Source organism: Phascolarctos cinereus, unplaced genomic scaffold, assembly GCF_003287225.1.
Source record: "Phascolarctos cinereus isolate Bilbo 61053 unplaced genomic scaffold, phaCin_HiC Scaffold_2;HRSCAF=192, whole genome shotgun sequence".
NCBI classification, from domain to species: domain Eukaryota; kingdom Metazoa; phylum Chordata; class Mammalia; order Diprotodontia; family Phascolarctidae; genus Phascolarctos; species Phascolarctos cinereus.
In genome coordinates, this window is record NW_027555625.1 from 262,382,491 (window position 1) to 262,408,212 (window position 25,722).

The 25,722-nt window shown below is 41.2% G+C and overlaps 1 protein-coding gene across 3 annotated transcripts in view; it reads right to left on the minus strand.

The window, feature by feature from the left end:
* Positions 1–3,452: 3,452 nt before the first annotated feature.
* Positions 3,453–25,722, minus strand: part of ADAMTS13 (ADAM metallopeptidase with thrombospondin type 1 motif 13) — a 53,405-nt gene continuing 31,135 nt past the window's right edge. The window contains exons 19-32 of one of the 3 annotated variants that reach the window (XM_020981966.2): positions 22,966–23,101; positions 22,690–22,819; positions 21,868–22,047; positions 20,436–20,625; positions 19,155–19,275; positions 15,971–16,100; positions 14,148–14,327; positions 13,152–13,331; positions 11,914–12,118; positions 10,906–11,230; positions 8,770–8,907; positions 8,108–8,284; positions 6,168–6,352; positions 3,453–4,317 (exon numbers count right to left, since the gene is read on the minus strand). In XM_020981966.2, the coding sequence (XP_020837625.1) occupies positions 4,165–4,317; positions 6,168–6,352; positions 8,108–8,284; positions 8,770–8,907; positions 10,906–11,230; positions 11,914–12,118; positions 13,152–13,331; positions 14,148–14,327; positions 15,971–16,100; positions 19,155–19,275; positions 20,436–20,625; positions 21,868–22,047; positions 22,690–22,819; positions 22,966–23,101 (2,430 nt within the window). In that variant the 3' untranslated portion in view covers positions 3,453–4,164. Of the gene's footprint in view, positions 4,318–6,167; positions 6,353–7,092; positions 7,211–8,107; positions 8,285–8,760; positions 8,908–10,905; positions 11,231–11,913; positions 12,119–13,151; positions 13,332–14,147; positions 14,328–15,970; positions 16,101–19,154; positions 19,276–20,435; positions 20,626–21,867; positions 22,048–22,689; positions 22,820–22,965; positions 23,102–25,722 lie in introns of those variants that run through there. The other 2 variants (XM_020981963.2, XR_013484718.1) reach the window with 2 other exon arrangements.

The window sequence follows — 25,722 nt, forward strand, 5'->3', positions numbered from 1 at the left end:
CAACCTGTCTGGCATTTCTCATGATATGCTCTGCATAAAAGTTAAATAAGGTGAAAATATGCAGCCTTTTCATACTCCCTTCCAATCTTAAACTAATCACTTGTTCCATGTTCAGTTCTAACTATTGCTTCTTGACCCATATACAGATTACTTAGGAGACAAGTAAGATGATCTGGTACTCCCATCTCTTTGAGGATTTGCCATATTTTGTTGTGATCACATAGTCAAAGGCTAAATTTAGTATATAGTCAATGAAGCAGAAGTAGATGTTTTTCTGGAACTCCCTTGCTTTCTCTATAATCCAGTGAATATTGGCAGTCTGCTCTCTAGTTTCACTGCCTCTTCAAAAACCCCCTGCACTTCCCAGTTCAAATATTGCTGAAGCCTAGCTTGCAGAATCTTAAGCATAACCTTATTGGTGTGCAAAATAAGCTCAATTTTTTGGTAATTTGAACATTCTTTGGCATTGCCCTTCTTCAGGATTGAGACATAAACTGATCTTTTTCCAATCTAGGGGCCACTGTTTTCCAAATTTGCTGGCATATTGAGTGTAGCACTTTAACAGCATCATCTTTTAGGATTTTAAATAGCTCAGCTGGAATTCTGTCACCTCCACTAGATTTATTGTTAGCAATGCTTCCTAAGGCCCACTTGCCTTCATTCTCCAGGATGTATGGCTCTAGATCAGTAACCATACCATCATGGTTATCAGTCATGTTAAGATCTTTCTTGTATGGTTCTTCTGTATATTCTTGCCACCTATTCTTAATCTCTTCTACTTCTATTAAGTCTCTACCATTTTTTTCTTTTATCATGCCCATTTTTGCTTGAAATGTTCCATTGATATCTCTAATTTTCTTCTTGATTTCATGTTTTTCCCATTGCTTCCTTCTATTTCTTTGCATTTGAAAAGAAATACCTTTTAAATCAGTTACTATTGATTACTTTGATTTATTTTTAGTTTGATTGTGAGATTAAGCTTCCTTCTTTAGGAAAAGCTAGCCCTAACAGCTATGCCAAACATAGATATTCTATTAAGTCTAGATTACCTATTGATTTAGTGAATAGGTGGATTGATAAGACTTTTATCATTTAGCAGTAGATAATTTAGGGTAAGACATATATCTTTGTAGGAATAAAATGATCATAGGATTATAAGACTCTTTTTAAAGGTTTAAGTTAAGGGGGCTGACTAAAGGTTAATTTCATCTTTCCAGTCTTAGTAGATAAGCTCCTTTTTTTTTTTCCCCTTGAGCGAGAGGTTAGGTGTAAATTGAGGTTGGGTTTCCCTTCCTGGCAGCTGGAGGATGACTGCTAACTACAGACCACAAGTTCCTCTTTCCCAGTCTTAGTTCAAACTAGAGGCCCCTTTAAAGTAAGCTTTCTGATTATAAGAGGCATCAGCTGTAGGGCAAGAATTTTTGGCATGATCTCTCTTTGACAGCTGAATGTTGCCACAGTACAAATTTGGGTTAAAAAAGCCTATGAGAAGCAAATGAGTCAGATGACCTGTCTTGTCCAGTTGAATTATGTTCAAGACAAGTTTCCCCGTTGCTGTAATTTTTTTACTTCTCTTTTGTCTTATAAAAATAAGCTCTGTAAATCACTCCTTTGTCACTAATTACCAAGGAATTAGTTACCTGATTTAATAGTAACCTAGCGAACATTACTATTAAATCATTATTTACTCAGAAACTTTGTACCTCAAAATTATTTTATATTTCAGATAATTTTAATACATTGCTCATTTAAGAAAACTTTATCTCTCCTTGCTCTTCTCTGGAATTCTGCATTCAGTTGGGCATATCTTTCCCTTTCTCCTTTCCCTTCACTTTCCTTCTTTCTGTATGTATCCTTTCCCCTGATAAAGCCACATCAGAGAGCCATTTCCTTTCTTACTCGTTTTTCTTTGGGATGTTTTTTGTTGCTGCTTCCTGTACAATATTTCCAACCCCTGTTCTCATTTCTTCAGGAACTCTATCTACTTGATCTAATCCTTTAAATCTATTCATCACTTCCACTTCATATTAATAAGGAATGTTATTTAGGTCATGCCTTTATAATCTAATGGTTTTCTGTCTTCAAGTTAAGTCTAAATTATGCAATAAGAAGCTCATGACCTGATCCACAATCAGCTCCAGGTCTTGTTTTAACTGACTGTGTAGAGCTTTTCCTCTTTTGGTGGCAAAGTATATAATCAGTCTGATTTTGATATTCACCATCTGGTGATGTCCATGGATAGAGTCACCTTTTGGGTTGTTGAAAGAGTATCTGCTATGATCAGTGAATTATCTTTAAAAAACTCTATTTGTCTCTGGTCTGCTTCATTTTGTACTACAAGGCCAAACTTGTCTGTTATTCCCATTATCTTTTGATTTCCTACTTTAGCATTGAGCAACTCTGGCCTCTCTGGAATCAGTGGTTGGAGCATGGACTTGTATTACTGTGATATTGAATGGCTTGCCTTGAATTCGCAGAGATATCATTCTGTCATTTTTGAGATTATACCCCAGTACTGCTTTTCTCACCCTCTTATCAATTATGAGGGCTATTCTATTTCTTCTAAAGGATTCTTGCCCAAAGTAGTATATATAATGATCACCTGAATTAAATTTACCCATTCTCATCCATTTAAGTTCACTGACACCCAAGATATCAATGTTCAAACTTTCCATCTCCTGTGTGATCACCTCTAGCTTACCTTAATTCATAGATCTTAACATTCCAGGTTCTTATGCAATATTGATCTTTGCAGCAGTGGACTTTCCTTTTATCACCTGACATATCCACAGCTGAGCTTCCTTTTGGCTTTGGCCCAGTACTTCATTCTTTGTGGAGCTATAAGTAGTTGTCCTTAGCTCTTTCCCAGTGATGTAGACACCTTCTGACATGAGGGGCTTATTTTCCATATATTTTATCACTTTGATACTGTGCATGGGGTTTTCTTAGCAAAGATACTGGAGTGGTTTGCCATTTCCTTTTCCAGTGGATTGCCTTTTGTCTAAACTCTCCACTATGACTTGTTCATTGAGCTATGCAAGCCCTTCCACCTTGACAAAGCAGTGATCCAGGAGGGGGCTTGATTTTTACTCTTGGAATATCATGCCTCTCCCACCCCCCACCCTCCAGCCTTATGCTCCCTGGCCTCTTGGTACTCCCAGCCACTTTTCAGCTTCTTTTTGTATGCTGTCTTCCTTCGTTACATTGTAAGCTCCTGGAAGGCAGAAACTGTCTCTTCTTCTTGTTTGTATCCCCAGTACTAATTGTACTACTTATTTAACAGAACTTTTATGAGAAAAGCACTCAGTCAACTAAGTAATGCAACCATATGAGTTGTTATTAACAGTTCTTCGAGCTCCTTAGACTCTGCTTTTCTCCATAAAGAGAAAATACTTTAGTGTAGCCCTTTCTGAGAGTTAGTTTAGGTAGGACTAAATGAAGGACCCAAAACAGAAGCTGTTGCACATATTTATTGATATAGGTGGAGTTAGGTGGTGCCTTGTATCTGTGCAAAGTCCCTTTTTAATTACTCAGATATCTCCCTGACTCATACCCTTCTGGACACTATGAGAAAGTGCCCAAAGGACAACCCTAGAATGTCAGAGCTGAAATGGGACTTCAGAGTCCAATTCCCTCCTTTTACAGATTGGAAATCTGAGGCCCAGAGAGACCCAAGGTCACACAGTGAGTGGTAGAAGCAGGTCCTTTTGGTTTTCAATCTACTTCCCTCAGGAAAAGTGAGCCCCATCTACCCAAGGGCTCCAAGAATTAGAGAGCTTCCACCCCAAAACCACCAGTAAAAAGATCAGATTCTTAAAAGCAGTTTCTCCAGGCATTTCAGCCTTCCCCTCTAGGCATACAGTACAGGTGGGGAAGGAGATATGAGTGATACCACATAGTGGCAAAGATAGAAATAAATTTAAAAGTTGAGTAGCTTCTTCTGGCCCACAATCTCAAAAGCCCTCCTTATATTTAATTCCTTAATCCCTTTTAGGGGTTGGATTATTATCCCTGAAGGGCAGAGAGATGACTGAGCTAAGGCTCAGACATGGGATATGATTGGCAGAAAAGTCAATAGCAAAATTAAGAATAAGCTCTCAGAGACCTAAGGGGGTTGGCTTGTCCCACCCTAGGTCATTTCCAGATGAAGATTTTCCCTTCACTCTATTTAAGGATCCAGTATTGACCTCGAAAACTGATGTGGTCCTCTTGGAAGCTCTCACTGAACTCAATTTCAGCTTGGCTCCCCACTGACTCCCAGTAGAATAACTGCTGTCCATGGAATGTTACTATCTTCATGTTGTGCATGTCACGGATCTAGAAGGAAAAAGAATATGAGAGTGTCAGCCCACATGGAAATAGCTTTCAAGCAAGATCTTTTATTCTGTGTCCCAATTTTAAAAGACTGCTGTTACTGAGCTACTGTGGGGTTGACAGAAAACTCAAACCAGTTACTATAAAAATTAAAGGGTCTTTGCTTTGTTTTGTTTGCTTTTTCTCATTTAAATTGCTCATGTTTCTCATGTTTAGAAGGGAAATTATATTTGGTGTAGTGCAAGGGCAAGTGTTGTGTTATGGTTTGTCCTTCATTCTCAAAGAGGACTGTGACATCAGAAAGATGATGCCATGACAGGCAATTGAATTGGATTGAAGTGAAGGAGGGCTGTGCAAAGTTACCAGCCTCACTTTCTCCTCCAGAGCCAATCTGGGTCCAGTGGCCAGATATAAATCAGGACAACTGGAGATATGGTCCAGGATGCAGCGGGAGACCTTGACCTTTTTAAGCTAAGGTCTTTTCAGGTTCTCACTTTGAGTGAGGCAACGCCCATTCAGTGATTAGGCCTGTTTAAGAAGTGAGTCAAAGGAGGGCCCTAATCGGTACAGCAGATAGAGCAGAGTGTGCAGTTCAAATCTGGCCTCAGACACTTACTAGCTGTGTGACCCTGGGCAAGTCACTTAACCCTGTTTGCCTCAATTTCCTCATGTGTAAAATGAACTGGAGAAGAAAATGGCAAACTACTCCAGTGTCTTTGCCAAGAAAACCCCAAATGGGGTCACAAAGAGTCAGACATAACTGAAGAACTAAACAACAACACAGTGTAGTGCTTAAGAGCCAGCCTTAAAACTAGGAATACCTCAGTTAAGTCTTGCCTCAGACACACTGGCTACCAGACCCTAGAAAAGTTACTTAACTTTTTAGTACCCTAGGCCACCTCCAAGACTACAAGTTGCAAAGAAGCTGTCAGCCTGAGAGAGGATGTTTCCTCACCTGGAAAGTCCCTATAACAGTGAAATCACAGGTTCAATCCCTAGTCCTTTAAATGGTAACCTGAAAACATTAATATCCTAAAACATGAAGAGATGTCCCTCGTCCTAAGAGTAGCATCGCCAAGTGCTAACAAATTACTTCTTGATTAAGGACCGTGTGCATGGTTTATGATACACCGTGTTACAAAAAATTTCACAGTATTATGGGCATGGGTCAGATAATGTCCTTCCGAATATCCACATCTATCTCATAATAACAGAAAATCAAAAGTGTGTATGTTATACTCATCCACTAACAACAAAGTTAAACTAGGGTTCAAATGCATTTAAATTATGCTGTAAATTGATTCTGATAAAATGGGGGAAAGCCTTTTCTTTTAACTCCTATTTGAAATTCCTTTCTTTCACTGATGTCCCATTGACTAGAATCTGCCCAGCAGTATTGTGCACATAGTAGGCACTTTAATAAAATGTCTGTTGACTTACTAGCTGTGTGACCCTGGGCAAATCACTTAACTCCAATTGCCTCACGGAAAAAAAAAAAAGCAAAAAAAAATGTTTGTTGAATGAATGACATATATTCAGACAATTTTAATACTATAAGTAGCCTCAGAGATCATCTTCTCTAACCCTCTCATTCTGCAGTAAAAGAAAGTAAAATTACTATGGAGTGAGAGAACCAAAGGGAAATCTTACTGAGGGGGTGGGAGCTATTTCATTTTTTGTCTTTGTATCCTCAGTGCCTAGCACAGTGCCTGACACATAGGAGGCACTTAACAAACGCTTGTTGATTGACTGACTGCTCTAGTCCAGCTTCCTGTGTCTAAGACATAACAGTACCTAAAACATTGAGGAGGATCAGAATCTACCCAGTCCTACCCTTTTCCTGGTAGCCTCACCAAAATGTAGCTGTCAGAAGTCTGATTAGCTTCTGTCCCCAGATCAATGGTCAGGGCATGGATGGCTATCCGGGCTTCTGGAGCCACATTGATGAAGACTCGACATCCTCCTTGGTTTCTCACATTGTGCTTCCGTGGAGGACTCACTATTTCCCCTCTAGGACCGAAGAGTTGCACATCACATTCTGGGGAAGAAAAATGTGGGGGAAGGTAAACCAACTGTAGACAAATAAATGCTTTGAGAATATGAAAAACACAATAGAACACAACAATAGAGAGGGCTACAGTGGCCTGCAAAGCGGTGAAAGTTTTCTATATGACTTATTCTGGCCCAACCTAACGTCTAGAGCCAATCTTAAGAGGAAGGATCATCCATTTAGAGGACCAAAAAGTGTGAGAGAAAAGTCCATTAGTGGGCCTCCTATTTCCTTTCTGTGGGTAACAACCATTTCCCCCTTGGATCTCACATATCACTTTTTTTGTGTCTCTTTATGTGTATCATAAGAGGCTGTCTAGCATAGTAGATAAAAAGTTGGCATCGAAAAGAGGTTTGTTAAAGTCCCATCTCTGAAACATACTGGCTGTGTGACTTGGACAAGTCACAAATTCTTACTGCTCTGCATTGGTAAAGGAAGCTTCCTCACTGAGAAAACCCTACACAATGAAATCTCAAGTCTGGACCAAAATATATAGAAATGTCTCATCTCCCTTCTCTGCCTTGATGCCCTATTGTCTCCAGGTTTTCAGGACACTACTCTCTCCTAGTTTTCCTCCTACCTACCTGACTGCTTCTTCTCTGTCTGCTTTGCTGGATCCTTATCCAGGCTACAGCCCTCTAAATATAAATGTCCCTCAGTGTTGGGCTCTCTTCTCCCACTATACTACTACTCTTGGTGATCTCAGCAGCTCCCATGGATTTAATTACCATATCTGTGCTGATGATTCTCAAATCTGCCTTTCCTTCGCCATCCTCTCTGCTGACCTTCAAACTGGAATCTCCACGTACTTCCAGACATCTCAAGTTGGGTGTCCAGGAGACATTACTCAATATGTACAAAACAGAATTCATTATCTTTCCACCTAAACCTCCCCTGCTCCTAGCTTCCCTATTATTATAGATGGCACCACCATCCTCCCAGTCCCTCAGACTCACAACCTATGAGTCAGCCTGGATCCCTCACTCTCTCTCACACACACCCCACCTCATGCCCAATTTATTGCCAAGGCCTGCCAATTTCACCTTTGCAGCATCTCTCAAATACTCCCCCTTCTCTCTTCTGATACTGCCACCACTCTAGGCAAGCCCCTCATTTCCTCATGCCTCAATAGCCTCCTGGTGGGTCAGCCTGCCTCAACTCTGTCATCACTCCAATCCATCTTCCATTCAGTCACCAGAGTGATTTTCCTAAAGTGCATATCTGACCATGTCAAAACCCCTTCCCCCTACTCAATAAACTCCAGTGACTCCTTTATCTCTTCCAGCATCAAATGCAAAAACCTCTGTTTGCTATTCAAAGCCCTTTATAATCTAATCACCTCCTAACTTTTCATCCTTCTCACACCTTACACTTCGATCCCCTCACACTCTTTGATCCAGTGACACTGGCCTCCTGGTTGTTCCATGAATAAGGCGTTCCAGCTCTCAGTTCTAGGCATTTTCTCTGGATATCCACCATTCCTGGAACATTCTCCCTCAATACCACCTACTGACTTTCCTGGCTTCCTTTAAGTCCTAGCTAAAAATCTCATCTGTATTATTAATATTTTCTCCATCACTTACTTAAGTCTAGACCATCAACAAAACAATAAATCAGGCCCTAATTTGTAGTATTTGCCAATTTCTGACACATTGAAATTTTAACAACTGGCTCTCGAGACACTGAAGAGCTAGCTCCGATATGCCCCCGCTAATCTCCCCTCTTCCCCACCTCCCCTGATACCTTTGTGATAATTTTCTGTGGCTACTTGGCTCCAGTACTGTAGCACGACCCCATTTTCTGGGAATACCAGGCGCTGTCTCACCACCAGAGTGTTGGTTTTGGAGACGAATGTCACACCTGCCAAATTCTCACAGGTTTTCCTCCAGGTGAGCCGTCCCCAAAACAGCAGCATCTCCCCTAAAATAAGTCAGTGAAGCGTGGTTCAGACATTATTAAGCCCTCAGTTTAAGGCCTGATTGAGGGCTCATAAGTAAGAGATCACAGAGGTTCCAGCTCCAGCTTCTGGGCAACCTCTCAAGACCACAAGTACTTCAGTAATATTTAATTATATAGTAGTACAGCTCTGTTCCCCTTCTCGTCAGAGGATAGGGAAATAGCAGAGGCATTGGAAAGGGCTCCTCTGGCATCAAGATCAGGTCTGTCATTGCAGCATTCAGTGATGGGAAACAGAGCTGACAGAAAACAGTCTCCTTTTTGGGGGACCCTCAGCCAGCACAACCCAAGCACCCCAAGCTAGAACATGACTCCTTAAACAGTTAGACTTCAAGGACCCTAAATTCGTGTAGAGATGTCCATATGCACCCACAAGGAAAGACATGAAAGGAAGTTTCAGGGAGAGGGCATAAGACAAGCTAAATGCCACCCAAACAAACCAACACTACAGTTGAGGGAGCTCTCCAGGACTTGGAAGGCCACCACCTCCCCCAGAGGTCGACCGATGGACACTGCACACTTGGCCACCTGCATGCCAGTCATATTGATGGTCCCTATAGGCCCAAGGTATTGCTTTCCACAGGTACCTAAAGAGGGAGCAGAAACCCACAGTGATTATGTATGCAGCTGAGGGATGAGGAAGAAGGTGAGGAAACAGGGAAGCAAATGGTATTGGACTGTACTCAGAGCTCAAAGGAACAGTGTTGATGTATTCCCCAGTCCTGGAAGTTGTTTTTATTGTTTTTACAGGTATTGTGATAAAATGTTTTTTAATTGATATTCATTAATAACATTAATTTAAAATCTCCTTCTAGGCTTTATACTTTCCTGGTTTAGATATTAGAACTACATTTGTCTCATAAAATGAATCTACTCCTAAAATCATAAAAGAATGCTTTGCTTCTCCGTTTTTGAGAATAATTTGTGTATTTGTGCTAATTGTTCTTTAAAAGAATTCTTCTGTGAATCTATCAAGACCAGGAGTTTTTTCCTTTGGTAGTTTCTTTATAGCTGCTTCTAATTCCTTTCATGAGATCAGATTATTCAAGATATTATACTTTATATATTATATTTATATTTTGGAAGGTATTCCTCTATTTCTCTGGGTTCTCAATTTTGGTAGCATATATAACTGCATAGTGTATTCTGATAATCTTAAAAAATTCTTTCTGGTTTTGTTGTGATTGTTCAGTTGCTATTTTATTAATTTGATTTCTCTCCCCTCCTATTAATCAGCTTGGCCAAAGGTTTAACACTATTAATCTTTTCCAAGAACCAGCTTGTAATTTTATTTATCATTTCTATAATATTTTTGGTTTCCAGTTTTTCTCCCCTAATTTTTACTATCTCCTCTTTTGTACTTGTTTTAAATTTGCTTATTTGTTGGCTTTCTAATTTTTAAAATTGCATATTCAGTTCATTAATCTTCTCTTTTTCTATTTTGTTAATTCATGTTTTTAGGTGTATAATTTCTTAGCTGTATCCCCAAAATTTTGGTATATTATTTCATCATTATTATTATCTTTCACATAATTATTCATTGTTTCAATGACTTATTTTTTGACCCACTCATTATTTAGGATTTCATTAAGTCTCCATTTGGATTAGCATTATGAAGAAGGAAGAAAGGGAGGGAGGGAGCAAGGAAGACATTCATTGAACACCAGGCATTGTTAAAGGTCTTACAGGTATAACCTCACTGGATCATTACAACTCTGGAAACTAGTTGCTATTGTTATCTCCTTTTACAGTGAGGAAACTGAGCCAAAAGTTAAGTGACTTGCCCAGGGTCACACAGCCAGCAAGTATCTGAGGATGGATTTGAATTCAGGTCTTCCTGACTGCAGCCCAGGCTCTATGTATTGGCCCACCTAACTGATTCTTTAATGTCAATTAGAAGCACAACTTAAAGGTCTAGCCATAGACTAGGATCCACAGGATCATAGATCTAGAGCTGGGAAGGACCTTAGAAGTCATCTAGTCTGACGTCTTCATTGTAAACAAGAAGAAACAGAGGTCCAGCCAGATTCAGAGTGATTTGTCCAGGTTTACAACAGAACTGGAATTCCTTCTCAAGTCCTGCGAGCCCAGGTTCAACTCTCTCATGTACCATACTGTGGTATGACCACACTTCTCGATCCCCTGTCCAAGTATAATTAGGGGCATGGTTTGGGTTGGGAAGGTATTTGCTGCTGCCGCGTTGTCCTAATATTCCCCCTCTTCCCCTTTTCTCTCCTTTTCCCCTAGTTGACTCTTGGTTCTAAGAGAACCAGTTAAGAAAATAAGTGGCCTTCAGGCCTTCCCTTTAGCCACAGAGGAAGTAGTGACTGCCCCAAGTTTTTTCTGACTCCCTTATGAAGCCCATCATTCATCTGAATTGGTGGGCCAGACGAGATTCCATCTGATCAAAAAAGAAATCATGGCACAGTGGATGCAGCACCGGCCCTGAAGTCAGAAGGACCTGAGTTCAAATCCGGCCTCAGAGCAAACACTTGACACGTACTAGCTGTGTGTGACCCTGGGTAAGTCACTTAACCCCAATTGCCTAAAAAAAAAATAAAGAAATCAAACATAACTAGACTTACCAGTGTTCTCGTCCTGCTTCAGGGATTCCTTGGGTTGAATAGATGAAGAAAGTTGGTGGTTGGGGACAGCCAAGGCTCTGTACTGGGGACTCTCAAAGGTAAGAGCAGGAGCTGTTGTTGTTCGGCTTATAGCACTTGTGGCTTCCTCCTGTGCCTTCGGTTTGGGTATCACCTGCCTCTCACAGGGCCCAGCTGAGCAGCCCCTCACAGTTACAGGCTTGGGAATGTGCTGACAGAAGATCGCAGGTACCGGAGCATGGGTCTGGTGGGGTCTGACACAGAAGTCGTGGCGGCGCTGGATTCCATTCCCACATGAGGCAGAACACTGTAGAGGAAAGGGTGGCTAAGTTGTGATGTATGGCCAATAGATGTCTAAAGGGTAAAAGGAAAGGGCCAGGGTATCAGGATCTGCCTTTGCACATATCCCTATTTCCTCTAAGGCCTTTCCAAACACTCAGGTGGTTAAGTCCTGGGGCTGGCTTCTGCCCCAACAGGAAACATAGCAGAAAAGTTTCATGGCTAAATAGAAGATCGCTTCAGAATCTAGGACCCCTTGGTGCTGACCTCTAGAGTGCTTCTCGTGTCTGCTCCACCTACCCCTTCACTTCCTGTGGGGACCCAAATTCCCCACCAGCTGCCCTACCTTTTAACTGAGTTTGTGGCACCTCCTGATTCTCAGCTGCCTGCCTGGTGTCACAAACGCTTGCCCTGCCCTTGGATTCATACATGCTTTCAGAGCCCTGAATACTACTGCTGGCCCACCAACTAGCCTAGTTGACTTCTACAGACCCTCCCTTCTCTCAGTTCCAGCCTCTCAACCTAGTCTCAAGGTACCTGTGCTGCTGCCCCAAGTTCCGACACAGACACAGGGCTACAAATTAGGTTTAATTTTTCTTCAGACTTTTTCAGAAGAGAATCATAACAAATATTTAAAGGCCCCTGGATGGGAAAACACAAATACTCTTTCCTCTTCCCAGGGTGCACTCCAAAGCTGTCTAAAGTGAATACCTCCATCCAGTCACTGAAATGCCATTGGTAGGTGCAGTCTGTTATAATGCAAGGGATGCTAGCTGGGGGCCTCTCCAGGGTGGCACAGGCTTCCTCTTCCACCTCTGCCTCTTCTCCATGGTCCAGCTGCACACAGATCATGGAGCGCATGGCTATGCCCAGACCACAGCTAGCTGAGCATGAGCTGCTTGACACTACTTTCCACCTATATCAAAAAGAAAACATTACCGAGACAGAGCCAGAGGACTTAGCCATCCTGGTGTTCACAAGAATGTGCTCGGAATCTTAGATTCTGAGACCTAGAAGGAACCACAGCTATCACCTGTGTCTGAATAGAAATATAATTTTACCACATCCCTGACAGTACAGTCACGCACCCCCTGCTTGAAGCTCTCCAGTGACTGGGATCTCACTAGCTTCTGCCTTTGGGCAGTGATGTGAACCCAATTGCTGCTACAAAGCCCCACCCCACTTACCCCCCCTTTTAAAAAATACTAATGTATTTTTAAAAGATGCTACATGGCTGGGAATCCCGGAACCACTAACTAAGAAGATTCACAATTGCAGGTAACCCCAAGGACAACACAAAGATGTGCTGGGGGTATAAATTGCCTGTAACTTATTTCTAAAACTGACTCATGCATAAGAAATGGCATAAAAGACACTGACACTCCTGGAAAAGGAGGTGGGCTGGCCGCAGAGCAAGACTGACAAGTAGTAGATGGGCCAGCCAGGTCTATCTTTTACCATCCACTAAATAGTAAAAGGAAGTTGTCCAATGCATCATGGCAGTCCTGGACAGAGGATTTACAGAAAGACATAAACAAGTAATACACAGAGTGAGAGGGTAAGGATGGGTGGTGATCTACCCTAGTGGACAAAATACCCAGGCTAGTGACATCATGGATCCATTCAGGCAGACATATAATTATTAGAAACTTTTTCCTTATCCTAAGCCAAAATCTGCTTCCACCTCTTGTTCCCAGTTCTACCCTCCATGACCAAGCAGAATGAATTGAATCCTTCCCCCCTTCCATAATAAATACTTAAAGATAGCTATCATGTCCCCACCAAGTTTCCTCCTCTCTGGGCTATTCAACTTGAGTTCCTCTGATCTGTATTCATATGACATGATTTCCAGTCCCTTCACTATCCCAGTCACTCTCTTCAGGAAGCATTCCAGCTTGGCAGTGTCCTTCCTGAAAGGCGGCATCCTTCTCCATGCAGGGGCTGCTGACCTGGGTGGACAAGGGTCTAGGTTGCAGGGCTCCTGTTCCTCTGGGCGTGGGAGCTCCTGGCACTGGCTGTCAGGAACAATCTCCTCCTCATTCTCCCCAAAAGCCCTGGCACAGTAGAGGATCCTCTGGACAACCCCTCCTCCACAGCTTACACTGCAGGACGCCAGCTTGTGCCGCCACCTGGTGGAAGTGAGGTAGGCAAAAAAATAATCCGTCCAACAGTATCTTACAGAATTTCTTAACTCTCTGTATTGAAACAAAATCAAAGATTCCCCCTAAATGCCAAGAAATCCAATTCATTCCCCATAATGAAAAGGGCAAAAAGAGAGAGAGAGAGAATGTATATACAACTCTTTGCAAACCTTAAAGCTCTATATAAATGGGATCTAATTTTGTTATCAAGTAAGACTGACCTTTGATTGCTTCTTAGCCCAACTGCAGACTCATAAACTAAGGTCAACGAGCCCCTCCCATTTTACAAAGAGGAAACTGAACTGCTAACAAAGGATCATTTTATCTAAGGATAAAAGAGGAAATCTATCAGGACATCCATCACAAGAGGCCTTCCCACTCCAGTACAACTATACCCAGTAATTACTGTTCAGCCAGAGACAAAATCCTACATCAGATACCATCTCTTAAGTATACTGGGGGTCACCAGACTAGCCGACTGGAAATGATTTTCATACTGGGGAGGTTCCCTTAACTCCATCAGGAAGCCCTTTGATAACACTGGTATTAGGACATAAGATTAGTGCTGACTGATTAGTCTGAATAAATGTGTTATATCAGACTTTTTTGCCAGCATAGTTCACAGTTTGAGGGGCCCTGGTTTCCCCACTACTAGATCCAAATCTAGGTAATAATAAGCCACATTACAGTAGGTTATCCTGTACTTCCTGAACAGCCTTGGGGCATTTCCCCCCTAGAATGGAGTCATTCCCTCTCAATGGGATGGATTAAGCTTGAAGCCCAGGGGCACAAGAGTATAGAGACCTGGCAGGACAGGGCTCTGGACTGCAGTCCCGGTAGCTGCTAGGCCGGGGCATCCCCCCACACTTGAAATGAGGAAGACTGATGGTCAGGCCTTCGTTCTGCCTCACACAATGGACAGAGAGTGGCACTTTCCCTCCTCCACAGGTCACTGGACAAGGGGCCAGAGCTTTGATCTCCCACCTAAAGGGAAAAAAGAAGAGAACAACTCTGTTAGACAACAGCTGGCTCTCTTCTTAGAGAATATGCTTCTGGGGTAGCTAGGTGGTACAGTGGATAGAGCACCGGCCCTGAAGTCAGGAGGACCTGAGTTCAAATCCGGCCTCAGACCAAACACTTGACACTTACTAGCTGTGTGACCCTGGGCAAGTCACTTAACCCCAACTGCCTCACCAAAAAATAAAAAAATAAAACAAAACCTAAAAAAAAACTGAAAAGAGTGGCTGGTGGGAAATGAAGACGTAGCGGGAAAATTCTGAGCCCTCTACAGAAGGATATTTTAGAAAAAGTTCATTGCTCCACCCTCCAGCCCTCCAATCAGAGGGAAGAAACAATGGAGGGCTCTGAGGTGGTATCCTGAGTAGTACAACTGGATCAGTCTCTACGATGATAAGCTTTCAGAGGATGAGCTTATCCTGATTGGGGGGTAGAGAGGGAATGATGTATCCAAGATATATATAGACAACAGAAATATATATGATCAAATGCTAGTTCTCAATAATAGTCAAACATTATGAGTTCTCAAAAGAATTATAAATTATTAACAACCATGTGAAAAAAACTGTCCAAATTACCAATAGTAAGAGGAATTCACATCAATACAAGCCTAAAGTTTCACCTCTTACCCAAAAAGTTGGGAGAGATAACAAAAGATGGGAATAGTCAATGAGAGGTTGTGGAAAGACAGGCATACTAATGAATTACTGATGGAGCAGAAAATTGGTACTGCCATCCTGGAAAACAATTTGGAATGATGTAAATAAAGTGACTAAAATGTTAATACCCTTTGACCCAGACATTCCATTGCTGACATATATCCCAAGGAGGTCATTGACAAAAAAGACTGGCTAAAATGTTTAGCAGCATTTTTTTCTGGTAGCAAAGAACTGAAAGCAAAGTAGATATCCATCAGTTGGAGAATGACTAAACAAATTGTGGTATGTGAGTATAATGGAATATTACTCTGCTGTATCAAATGATGAATGTGATGAATATGAAAGGACTTATATGAACTGATGCAAAATGAAGTAAAGTGAGATCGAAAAATAATATATACAATGACTAAAACAACATTTTATCTAAGGAGAATAGGAGTATGTGATAGGAAAAATCACAAAACAATAAGAACTGAATGTAGTAAAATTATAAAGAATAAGTTTAGCCTCAAGAAAGTTATGAGAAGACAGCTTCCCCTTTGACTAAGGGTGTGGAACACTGTATATAATGTTGGGATTTTTTTTTTTTGATGTGTTGATCGGTTTTGCTGGATTTTTTTCTCTTCCTCCTCCTCCAAAAAAATTGTCATAAGGAATGGCTCTCTGGAAAGGGATTAGGGAGAAAATGGAGAAATCTAGATGATGTAAAGATAAAAGCTAACAACACAAATCTATTTTTAAGAAATTCTACATAAATATGACTTGTTGGTAGTGGTACTGTTGGTATTAGTGTTAGTGGTATTAGTGGTGGTGGCAGTGATAGTGGTGGTGGTATTGATAATGGTAGTGGTAACTGTGGTAGTGGTGGTGGTGGTAGTGAGGGTGAGGGTACCCTGGAAGAGGAACAATTTTAAAGGTGAGGAAAGGCAGCCAAAGTATTTCTTGCTTTACCTAGGTGGACAGGAAGCAGCATGACAGGCCATCATCTGATTTGCTGGCTGGCTCACTGGGCTACACTTCTCTTCCTGGACCTCTTTCCTGCTGGCAAAGTCCAAACAAACATAGCGTAGCTCCCTTATGCCTAGGAGGGAGAATCATAGGGTTCAGGGATCTGAAGCTGAAAGGATGTTAAGAGTCCATAGATCTAGAGCTAGAAAATTCATGAGAAGTCATCTAATCCCACCCTCTCATTTTTTCAGATATGTAAACTGAGGCCTAAATAGGTATGTTAAAATTATATCTTGTTTTGGTCCCCCTGCTCACCCTTCCACACACACTTCTAGCTAGTACAGTAAGTAAGCTTATGAGAGGCCAGTTTGCAAAAGGGAACCTAAAAGCCACATACAGACTGTCTCAAAAATCAAAGGAACATAATGTGCAAACTATCACATATTCACTAAAAATCGCATCCCAAGATTATGCACTAAATCAGGGGAAGCCATCAAGCACTTCCTGTGACGGCCTTTTGGTCCTATGATAAGCAAACGTGAGGAAATTAAAATTTTTCTGTATCATTTAATAACTGATTCTATCTCTAATTGACCCTATTTTGCCACGCCACACTTCTGTGTTCTTGAGTTAAGCTTAGGAATGCAATTTTCCCTTTGAGTTAGTTTAAAGATGTGGTTAAAAGGAAAAATTAACACTTGCTTGTTGTTTGTAGGCCCCAAATGCCTTAACCTGGTAGCATCCCCCAAAAGATAATGCCATCTTGTCCTTGCCTGTCCTTGTGCAATTAGGGAGATTTGATCTCCTCCAAGGGGACAAGGAAGGCAGGTGATACTGATTCCCTAACAAAGCTTATAAGAAACAGATAAGTCCCATAAAACAATTAACATTCCTTTATTGTCAGAGAAGGGTGTGATTAGCCACACTTAAATGCCAAGCCACTTCTCTTGAAGGATGGGGAGTATTTTATTTTGCTTTTTGGTGAGGCAATCGGGGTTAAGTGACTTGCCCAGGGTCACATAGCTAGTAAGTGTCAAGTGTCTGGTCTGAGGCCATATTTGAACTCAGGTCCTCCTGACTCCAGGGCTAGTGCTCTATCCACTGCACCACCTAGCTAACCCTGCCACTTCTCTTAATATAGCCCATAGTAATGTTCCCCAATTACCCAGACCCCCATCTTTCCTGCATGTCAATAAAGAGGGTTCCCCCCACTTCTCACTGAGGTCACTGGACTTAGCAAGGCCAATCTGACCCACTTGGTTAACAGTTCTGTATGCTTCACTGTTAATAAATCTGATTTTGCTTGGAGTTAGTCTCAAACCCATCAGACAAAATGACATAGTTACTAAGCATTCTCCCTTCCCTCTAACCAAAAAGAAACCTAGTTATAGCAAAGCTGTAGTTTATCCTCACTGGCTACCCTCATTATGCCATTCCCCTTTACTCCCCCCCCCCTTAATGCATTGTTGGTGGAGTTGTGAACTGATTCAACCATTCTACAGAGCAGTTTGGAACTATGCCCTAAAGGGCTATAAAACCATGTATACCCTTTGACCTAACAATACCACTACTAGGTCTGTATCCCAAAAGAGATAAAAAACAAAAAGGAAAAGGACCTACATGTACAAAAATATTTATAGCAGCTCATTTTTGGAGGTAAAGAATTAGAAGCTGAGGGGATGCCCATCAATTAGAGAATGGCTGAACAAGTTGTGATTATGTGATTATGATGGAATACTATTGTACTATAAGAAATGATAAGAAAAAATGCTCTGAGAAAAACCTGGAAATACTTGCATGAGCTGATGCAAAGTGAAATGTACAAAGTAACAGCAATACTGTAAGATAATCAGCTGTGAATGACCCAGCTATTCTCAGCAATACAATGATCCGTGACAAAACGCTGAAGGACTTATGATGAAAATGCTGTCCATCCCCAGATAAAGAATTGGTGGTGTCTGAATACAGATTGAAGCATACTTTTTTTTTAAACTTTTCAATTTTTGAGTTTTTTTTTTCTTGTCTATGTTTTCTTTCACAACATGACTATTATGGATATGTTTTGCATGACTATGCATGTATAACCTATATCGAATTGCTTGCCTTCTCAATGAGGGTAGGGGGTGGGGAGGGAGGAAGGGAGAGAATTTGGAACTCAAAATTTTAAAAACAAATGTTAAAAATTGTTTTTACATGTAACTGGGGAAAAATAAATACTAAATAAAAGCTTAAAAATGAAATAAAGATAAAAAAGGGGGGCCTCTCTGATCTCTGTTGGATCAAATCCAAACCCCTTAACCTGATATTCAAGATCCTCTGTGGTCCAAATCCACCTAGCTAACATCATTTATCCCCCACTGCTTCCCAAACCAGACATCCTCCTCAGATAGGTTCCTATCTCCCTCACTACTGTTTTCTCCAGGCCTTAACCATGTCCTCCATGCCCTCATTCATGTTGTTCCTCCAACCTGGATGTGCTCCTTTCCCACTTCTTCCTATCCAAAACCTATTCCACCTCCAAGGCTCAGATCCAGGTTTGCTGACTCCATGAAGCCTTCTCTGATCCTGTTCCACAACAAACTTTGAATTCTCTCGGCATGTGTGTATACAATAGATACCAACCTATCTCAAACTTCTTCATGCCCTACCTCTGCATCTCTGGTTACTTCATGTCTGTCTCCTTAACTAGACGGGAAATATCTCAACTCCAAGAATCTTGTCTTCTCTTTTTCAGTCCTCCTCTCCCAGTGTCCAGCACTAGCATTTCATAATATTCTATTTAGCAACCTGAATAAAACTGAACAACTTCCAGAGTAAGGCACCCTTTCTAGGGCGGTGAGGTCTTCCAGAGAGTAGAAAAACTCCATGCCAACCATGGTGGCGTCCATGTTGCTATGTCTGGAAGCAGATTATGTTTTTTAGAGCAAAAAGGGATCTCATTGAATCCAACTCCTTCATTTTATAGATGAAGAAACTAAGATCCATAGAAGTGACTTGCCCAATATACAAACAGTTAGTGGCAGAGCTGAGATTCGAGCTCAGGTTCTCCAACATCAAATCCAGTCAAATGGGAAGTTTTCAATTGATGGTCAACTTATTCTGATTGTAATGGGAACTCTGGTGATCAGAGAGAGGAAAGGCTCCCATACCTCAGCCTTTTGCTGCACAAGTTCCCAAAGATCCTCACCTGTACCACAGGAGACTGAGCATTCCCCAGCCACCGGACTCCACACATGCACTGTTAGATTCTCTTTCCAGGAAGCTCCCAGTTGGTCCATAGCTTCTTCCAGGAAAGATCCAGGTTCTTGCTGTGAGGAAATAAGTAACCCCCTAGCACCACCACAGATGACATGCCAATGGACATGGGAGAGGCCCATGAGATATCCAGTCCTGTTTGCCCAGTGTCTTAGAAAACAAGAGAGAGATAGAGAAAAGACAGAAAGGAGGAAGGGAAAGTGACAGAGAAAGAGAAAAAGTTGGCTTGGGAAATGAGAAGGACTGAAACTTTTAAATTTAGTATATCTCCCTCTTGGAATAGATTACTTTCCTCACCCCTAATCTCTCTTAGTGATTGAGTACTCCATAAAAATGCCCTCACAAAGCCTTCCAAGAAAGAGGCATTTTTCCATATAAGTTCGAGCAATTCAGCTCTTTGCTTTGCATTTCTCACAGAGGTGACTGGTAGAAATTTGATTAGAAATTTCCTTCAGAGTTTGAGTCTGACACCTGAAAGTCAAGATGTGGGGGTTTACAGTCCAACAGTACAGTCTAACATAATAGACATGGCATGGTAGGTTTGTAAAGTGCTTTACATATTTTATATCACTTGATCTTCCTAAGAACTCTATGAAGTAGGTACTATTATTATCTCTATTTTACAGATAAGTAGTCTGAGGTTAAGTGACTTGCCCAAGGTCATACCACTAGTAAGTGTCTGAGGCAGGATTCAAACCCGTTTTCCTGACTCCAAATTCCCCAAATCCTAGTTGAGACCACCACAGGCAACTTGCCACTATATGAAAGCCATCCAGCCTCCTAGTTCTTAGATATAGAAAAAGAAAACATTCCCCTGTGAAAGTCACCCTATCTTTATAAATTTCTAATAAATGAATCCCTCTGGGCTGACTTAAAAGGAGAAGGGTGACCCAGTCTACAAATAGGACATGGTGAGATGTCCTTGATTGAAAACAATCTTCCTTTTGGCCTTTAGCCACCAAAGCTCAAAGAAAAGACTGAAAAGAAAAAGACTTTGCTTGGGCAGAAAAGAAAACTTCAGGGATGATACTTTCCCAGAGAAGAGGGACAGGTATAGCCTCCTCACCTTCGGCCATCATCCTTCCAACCTAACCGGACATGGGGAGTATCACTTTTCCCACCTCTCTCCCAAACACATTCTGGATTATTCCTCTCACTATGAATTTGGTCCTTGGAACCGAGCAGGTAGAGGTGGCTGAGTCAGGACACTTACAGTATTCCAGCCCAGGGGGCAGACAGTCACCACACATGGCAAGAAGTGAGAAGGTTTTTCTTCCATAGAGCATAGCCTGTTGTCCACTGGGCCTTCCAGGCCATCCCCTTCTTGCATGCATGTCACATTCCTCTGGGCTAGACCCAGACCACAGACGGAAGAGCATGGACCAGGTTCTGACACCTTCCACCTAGAGACAGAATATAAGAATCAGGAGGTCCCATCTTTCTCTCTGAATGCCTCTGCTGTGAGGCTTAAGCAGTACCCCTAACCAAGATCATGAACCCCAAAGAAGAGAAGGTAGGAATAAAAAAAGAAGAAACCAAGACACCTCCCATCTTATTTCAGAAGAGCCACCATTCCTGAGAAGAAAGTTGATAACAATAACAATGATAGCCAGCAGTTTGAGGTTTGCAAAGCACCATACATGTTATCTCATTTGAACCTCACCACAACCCTATGAGATAGGTGTAACTATTATCCTTATTTTATAGATGAGGAAACCGAGGCTGACTTGCCCAGGGTCAGAAAGCTAGTAAGTGCCTGAGAAAAGATTCAAATTCAGGTCTTCCTGATTTGGGAATGTCCATTCCAACATGCTATCCCCTCTGTCACCTAGAGGTGGCATGGAAGGTAAAAAAGTCTCCATCCTACAAGTTATATCTAAGGGCAGGATGGAGAGAGAATCCCAAAGAACCATGGGGGTGTCAGGCAAGCTTGATTCTATAGAAAACTCCCTGAGGAGAAGGAGGACTATTTTGTTCTGATCTTTGTATCTCCTACCTACACCTAATAGTGCCTTTCAAATAACTGATACTTAACATCTGTGAATTAAGTTGAAATGGACTAGGTGGGGTGATTTGAGAGACAGTCCCACTCCTCCTCCATAGGAAATGCTACAAGGACATGCCTGTCCCCAATATCTCTTTCCCCATTGTCCTGTTATTGAATGACCTTCCTTTCCCACCCAGCCCACCATTAGTATCTCTCATAGAACAGGCAATAAAGGCTGGGGGCAATGATTCCACTTGACAAAATGAACATATGTTACCCAAGAATATCTTACTAGCCCTTTCTGACTAGTACATTTTGTTTGGGGAAGAAGGGAGGAAGTTGAACAGGTTAGCTGGGTGACAGATATCCTGAGGAAATGATACAGGATAAGGAAGTTTTAGTGGGCAAAGGAGGGTAAGGGGAGAGGAAAGAAAGATAGCAGAGAAGAGCCCTCAGTGATGATTGGGCACCTGGTTTGGGGCTAAGAAGCCTGGGCTAATAGAATACTTCTGGTGGGCTCCTGAGGGCAGAGAGGATGTCAAAGGTGGTAAAGGGAATGAGCAGTGAAAGAGGAAAAGGCTCCAAGTAACAGTCAGTCTGGGGCATCCCTTAAGAAAACTTTACCCATTTCACCTGGGCTGGTGAGTGCCCCCATTACCTGGCAAGGCAGAGCTGGGGGTTGCAGGTCTCCGTAGCAACGGGCTGGAGAGAAGCTTTGCAATAGGATTCTGGTAACATCAGGGTAAGGTTGCCCTCCACCTTCACACAGCTTATTGTCCTTTCTCTCACTCCTCCTCCACAGGTTGTGCTACAAGGACCAAAGTCTCCTGCTGCCCAGCTAAGAAGGGAGGATGAGAGCCAGTGAGGCTTGGCTTTGCCCCGGAAGGGTTCCTGAGGCTAGGCTGGCTGGGGCAGACTCCCAGAGAGTCCTACTGCCTCCAATCAATCAATAAACACTGAACCAGGTAAAGTAGACCCAGGCTAGGCTAAGCTCCTCTCAACTTAGGAAAAAAAATGGTTCTGAGTCTTTTGTCTAGCTGCAGGGCTACTGCCCTAAGGAGTGACAAAATCAGGACAATTGTCTCAGGATCTGTGCTTTGAAAATTCCAATGCAGCTGTGTCTAGGAGCTAGTTAGCAAAAAGAAGGAGACTGTGGCTAAAATAGACTTGAGTATCCTATACACATAATCAATGCATTAACTCTCTCCCAACCAAAGCTTCTCTCTTGTGACATCTTTTCCACTACAAGGCTGCCCCCAATCTCTCCAGTGTGACTATTTGGGGAAAGGGGGTAAGAAATACTCACTATAATCTATGCCCTTAGTCAACACCCCCATCAGCTGCCTATTTAGTTAAGTAGTAACATAAGTGATGGATGGGAATGCAACTGGAAGGTGAGAGCTAAGTAGCCAGATAGTCCCCAAATAACCATTCTCTGCCAAGAGAATTATGAAACCAAAACCATGTCAACAGCACTCACTGTGGTGGGCATGGCCCAGGGACACAGAGTTCCTCCCATGACAGGGGCTTCATGGTCCCTCCACAGTAGACATCATCAGTCCATTTGTCCTGGGCTTGGTCAAAGCAGCTATAACTCACTTGACGTAATCCTGAGAAGGAAAACAACACAAGGAAAGGGCTAGGTTGTCCTTCTGCCTGAGGTTTTAGGATAAGGTCCATCTAGACCCTTAGAGAAAGAAGTAGTAATCCCCTTCTGCTGGTGAAGGAAGTGAAATACCAGCCTCCCAAGCCTCACCTTCCCCACAGCTTACTGAACAGGCCCCATGTACCACCGCCCACACCCAGGCCTGCTGCTGCTTAGGCTTGAAGTAGCTGAAAGTGATCTCAGGGCTGGTGAGGTTTCCATATTCATTTCCATACTTCCTGTAAACCTGCATCAGCATAGGAAGAAAGAGTTTAAAATAAATTGAGAGTCCAGAGTAATGGAGAATGAATTATTCAGGCCCCACTTCCTCTTTTTAAATTAAATTTTTATTGATGTCATTTGTTTTTATGTTACCTTTATTTCTAAATATATATCCTTTCCCTTTCCTTCTACATAGGGAGCCATCCCTTGTATATGTTATATAATAAAAATACAGCAGAATTTTTTAAAAGAAGGAAAAAAATGCAATTTAGCAAAACTAAAACAAGAAAGTCTGAAAATATAGGTAAGAATCCACATCCATAGTCTCCCAACTCTGCAAAGAAGGAAGGGAGCAGATTTTCATACCTCTTCTCTAGGGTTAAATTGCCTATCATTTTCAGAAGAGGAGGGAGGGAGAAAAATTTGGATCTCAAAATCTTGTAAAAATGAATGCTAAAAATTTTCTTGACATGTAACTGGGGCAAAAATAAAATACTATTTACAAAAAAAACCCCACTACAACACAATACCCATTCCTGTTAAAAACACTAGAAATAAATAGAACTTTAAAATGATAAGTAGTATCTATCTAAAACCATCAGCAAGCATTATCTATAATGAGGATAAAATAAAAGTGTTCCCAGTAAGATCAAGGGAGAAGCAAAGATGTCCATTATCTCCACTATTATTCAGTATTGTACTAGATAAGCAATTAGACAAGAAAAAGAAATTGAAGGAATGAGAATAGGCAATGAGGAAACAGAACTATCATTCTTTACAGGTGAGATGATGATATACTTAGAGAACCCTAGAGAATCAACTAGTTGAAACAATTAACAACTTTAGCAAAATTGTAGGATGTAAAATAAATTCACATAAATCATTAGCATTTCTATATATTACCAATTAAGTCCAACAGGAAGAGATAGAAAGAGAAATTCCATTTAAAATACCTACAGATAATATAAAATACTTGGGAATATAACTTCCAAGACAAACCCAGGAATTATAGGAACACAATTACAAAACACTTATCATACAAATAAAGTCAGATCTAAACATCTGGAGAAATATTAGTTGCTCATGTGTAGGCCAAGCCAATATAATAAAAATGACAATACTACCTAAATTAATTTAATTTATTTAGTGCCATAGCAATCAAAGTACCAAAATTTCTTCTACAGATCTAGAAAAAATAATAACAAAATTCATCTGGCAGAACATAATGGTCAAGAATATCGAGGGAATCAATGAAAAAAAGTGTGAAAGAAGGCAGCCTAGCAGATTTTAAACTATATTACACAGTGGTAATCATCGAAACAACTTGGTACTGGCTAAGAAATAGAGTGCTGATCAGCGGGATAGATTAGGTACACAATACACAGCAAATTACCATGGTAATCTAGTATTTGATAAAGCCAAAGATCCAAGATTTGGGGGCAAGAACTCACCATTTGAGAAAAGTTGCTGGAAAAATTGGAAAACAGTTTGGCAGAAACTAGGCATAAACCAACATCTCACTGTGATATATACCAAGATAAGGTGAAAATAGGTACATGATTTAGACATAAACAGTGATATCATAAGCAAATTAAGGGAGCATGGAAAATCTTACCTGTCAGATCTAAAAGGGAAGAGTTTATGACCAAACAAGAAATAAAGAAGATCATGGGCAGTATAATGAATCACTTTGATTACTTGTGATTAAAAAGCTTTTTGCGCTAGCAAAACCAATACAGCCAAAATTAGAAGGAAAGCTGGAAACTTAGAAAACATTTTTACAGCAAGTTTCTCTGATGAAGGCCTCATTTCTCAAATATATAGGGAACTGAGTCAAATTCATAGAAATAAGAGCCATTCCTCAATTGATAAATGTCGAAAGATATGAAAAGGTAGTTTTCAGAAGAAGAGATCAAAGCTATCTATAGTCATATGAAAAAACGCTCTAAATCAGTATTGATTAGAGAAATGCAAAACAACTCTGAGGTACCACCTCACACCTATCAGGCTAACATGTCAGAAAAGGAAAAATGACAAATGCAGGAGGCATATGGAAAAATAAGGAATAATGCACTGTTAAGTGGAGCTGTGAACTGATCCAACCATTCTGGAGAACAATTTGGAGCCATGCCCAAAGGGCTATAAAACTGCATACCCTTTCATCCAGCAATACTACTGTATCCCAAAGACATAAAAAGCAAAAAAGAAAAGGACCTATATATACAAAAAATTTATAGCAGCTCTTTTAATGATGACAAAAAAGTGAAAATTTAGGGGATGCCCATCAATTGGGGAATGGCTGAACAAGTTGTGGTATATGATAATCCTATTGTTCTAATAAAAAATGAGCAGGATGGTTTCAGAAAAACCAAGAAGACTTACATGAATTGATGCAGAGTGAAGTGAGTAGAACCAGATTATTGTACACAATAACAGCAATATTATAACAATGATCAACAATGAAAGACTTAGCTACTCTGATCAATACAATGATCTAAGACAATTCTGACATGAGGAAACATGCTATCGATCTACAGAAAGAGAACTGATGAACTCTAAGTGTAAACTGAAATATAATTTTTCACTTTATTTTTCTTGCTTTTTTTGAGACATGGCCAATAAGGAAATTCACAATTTCACATGTAC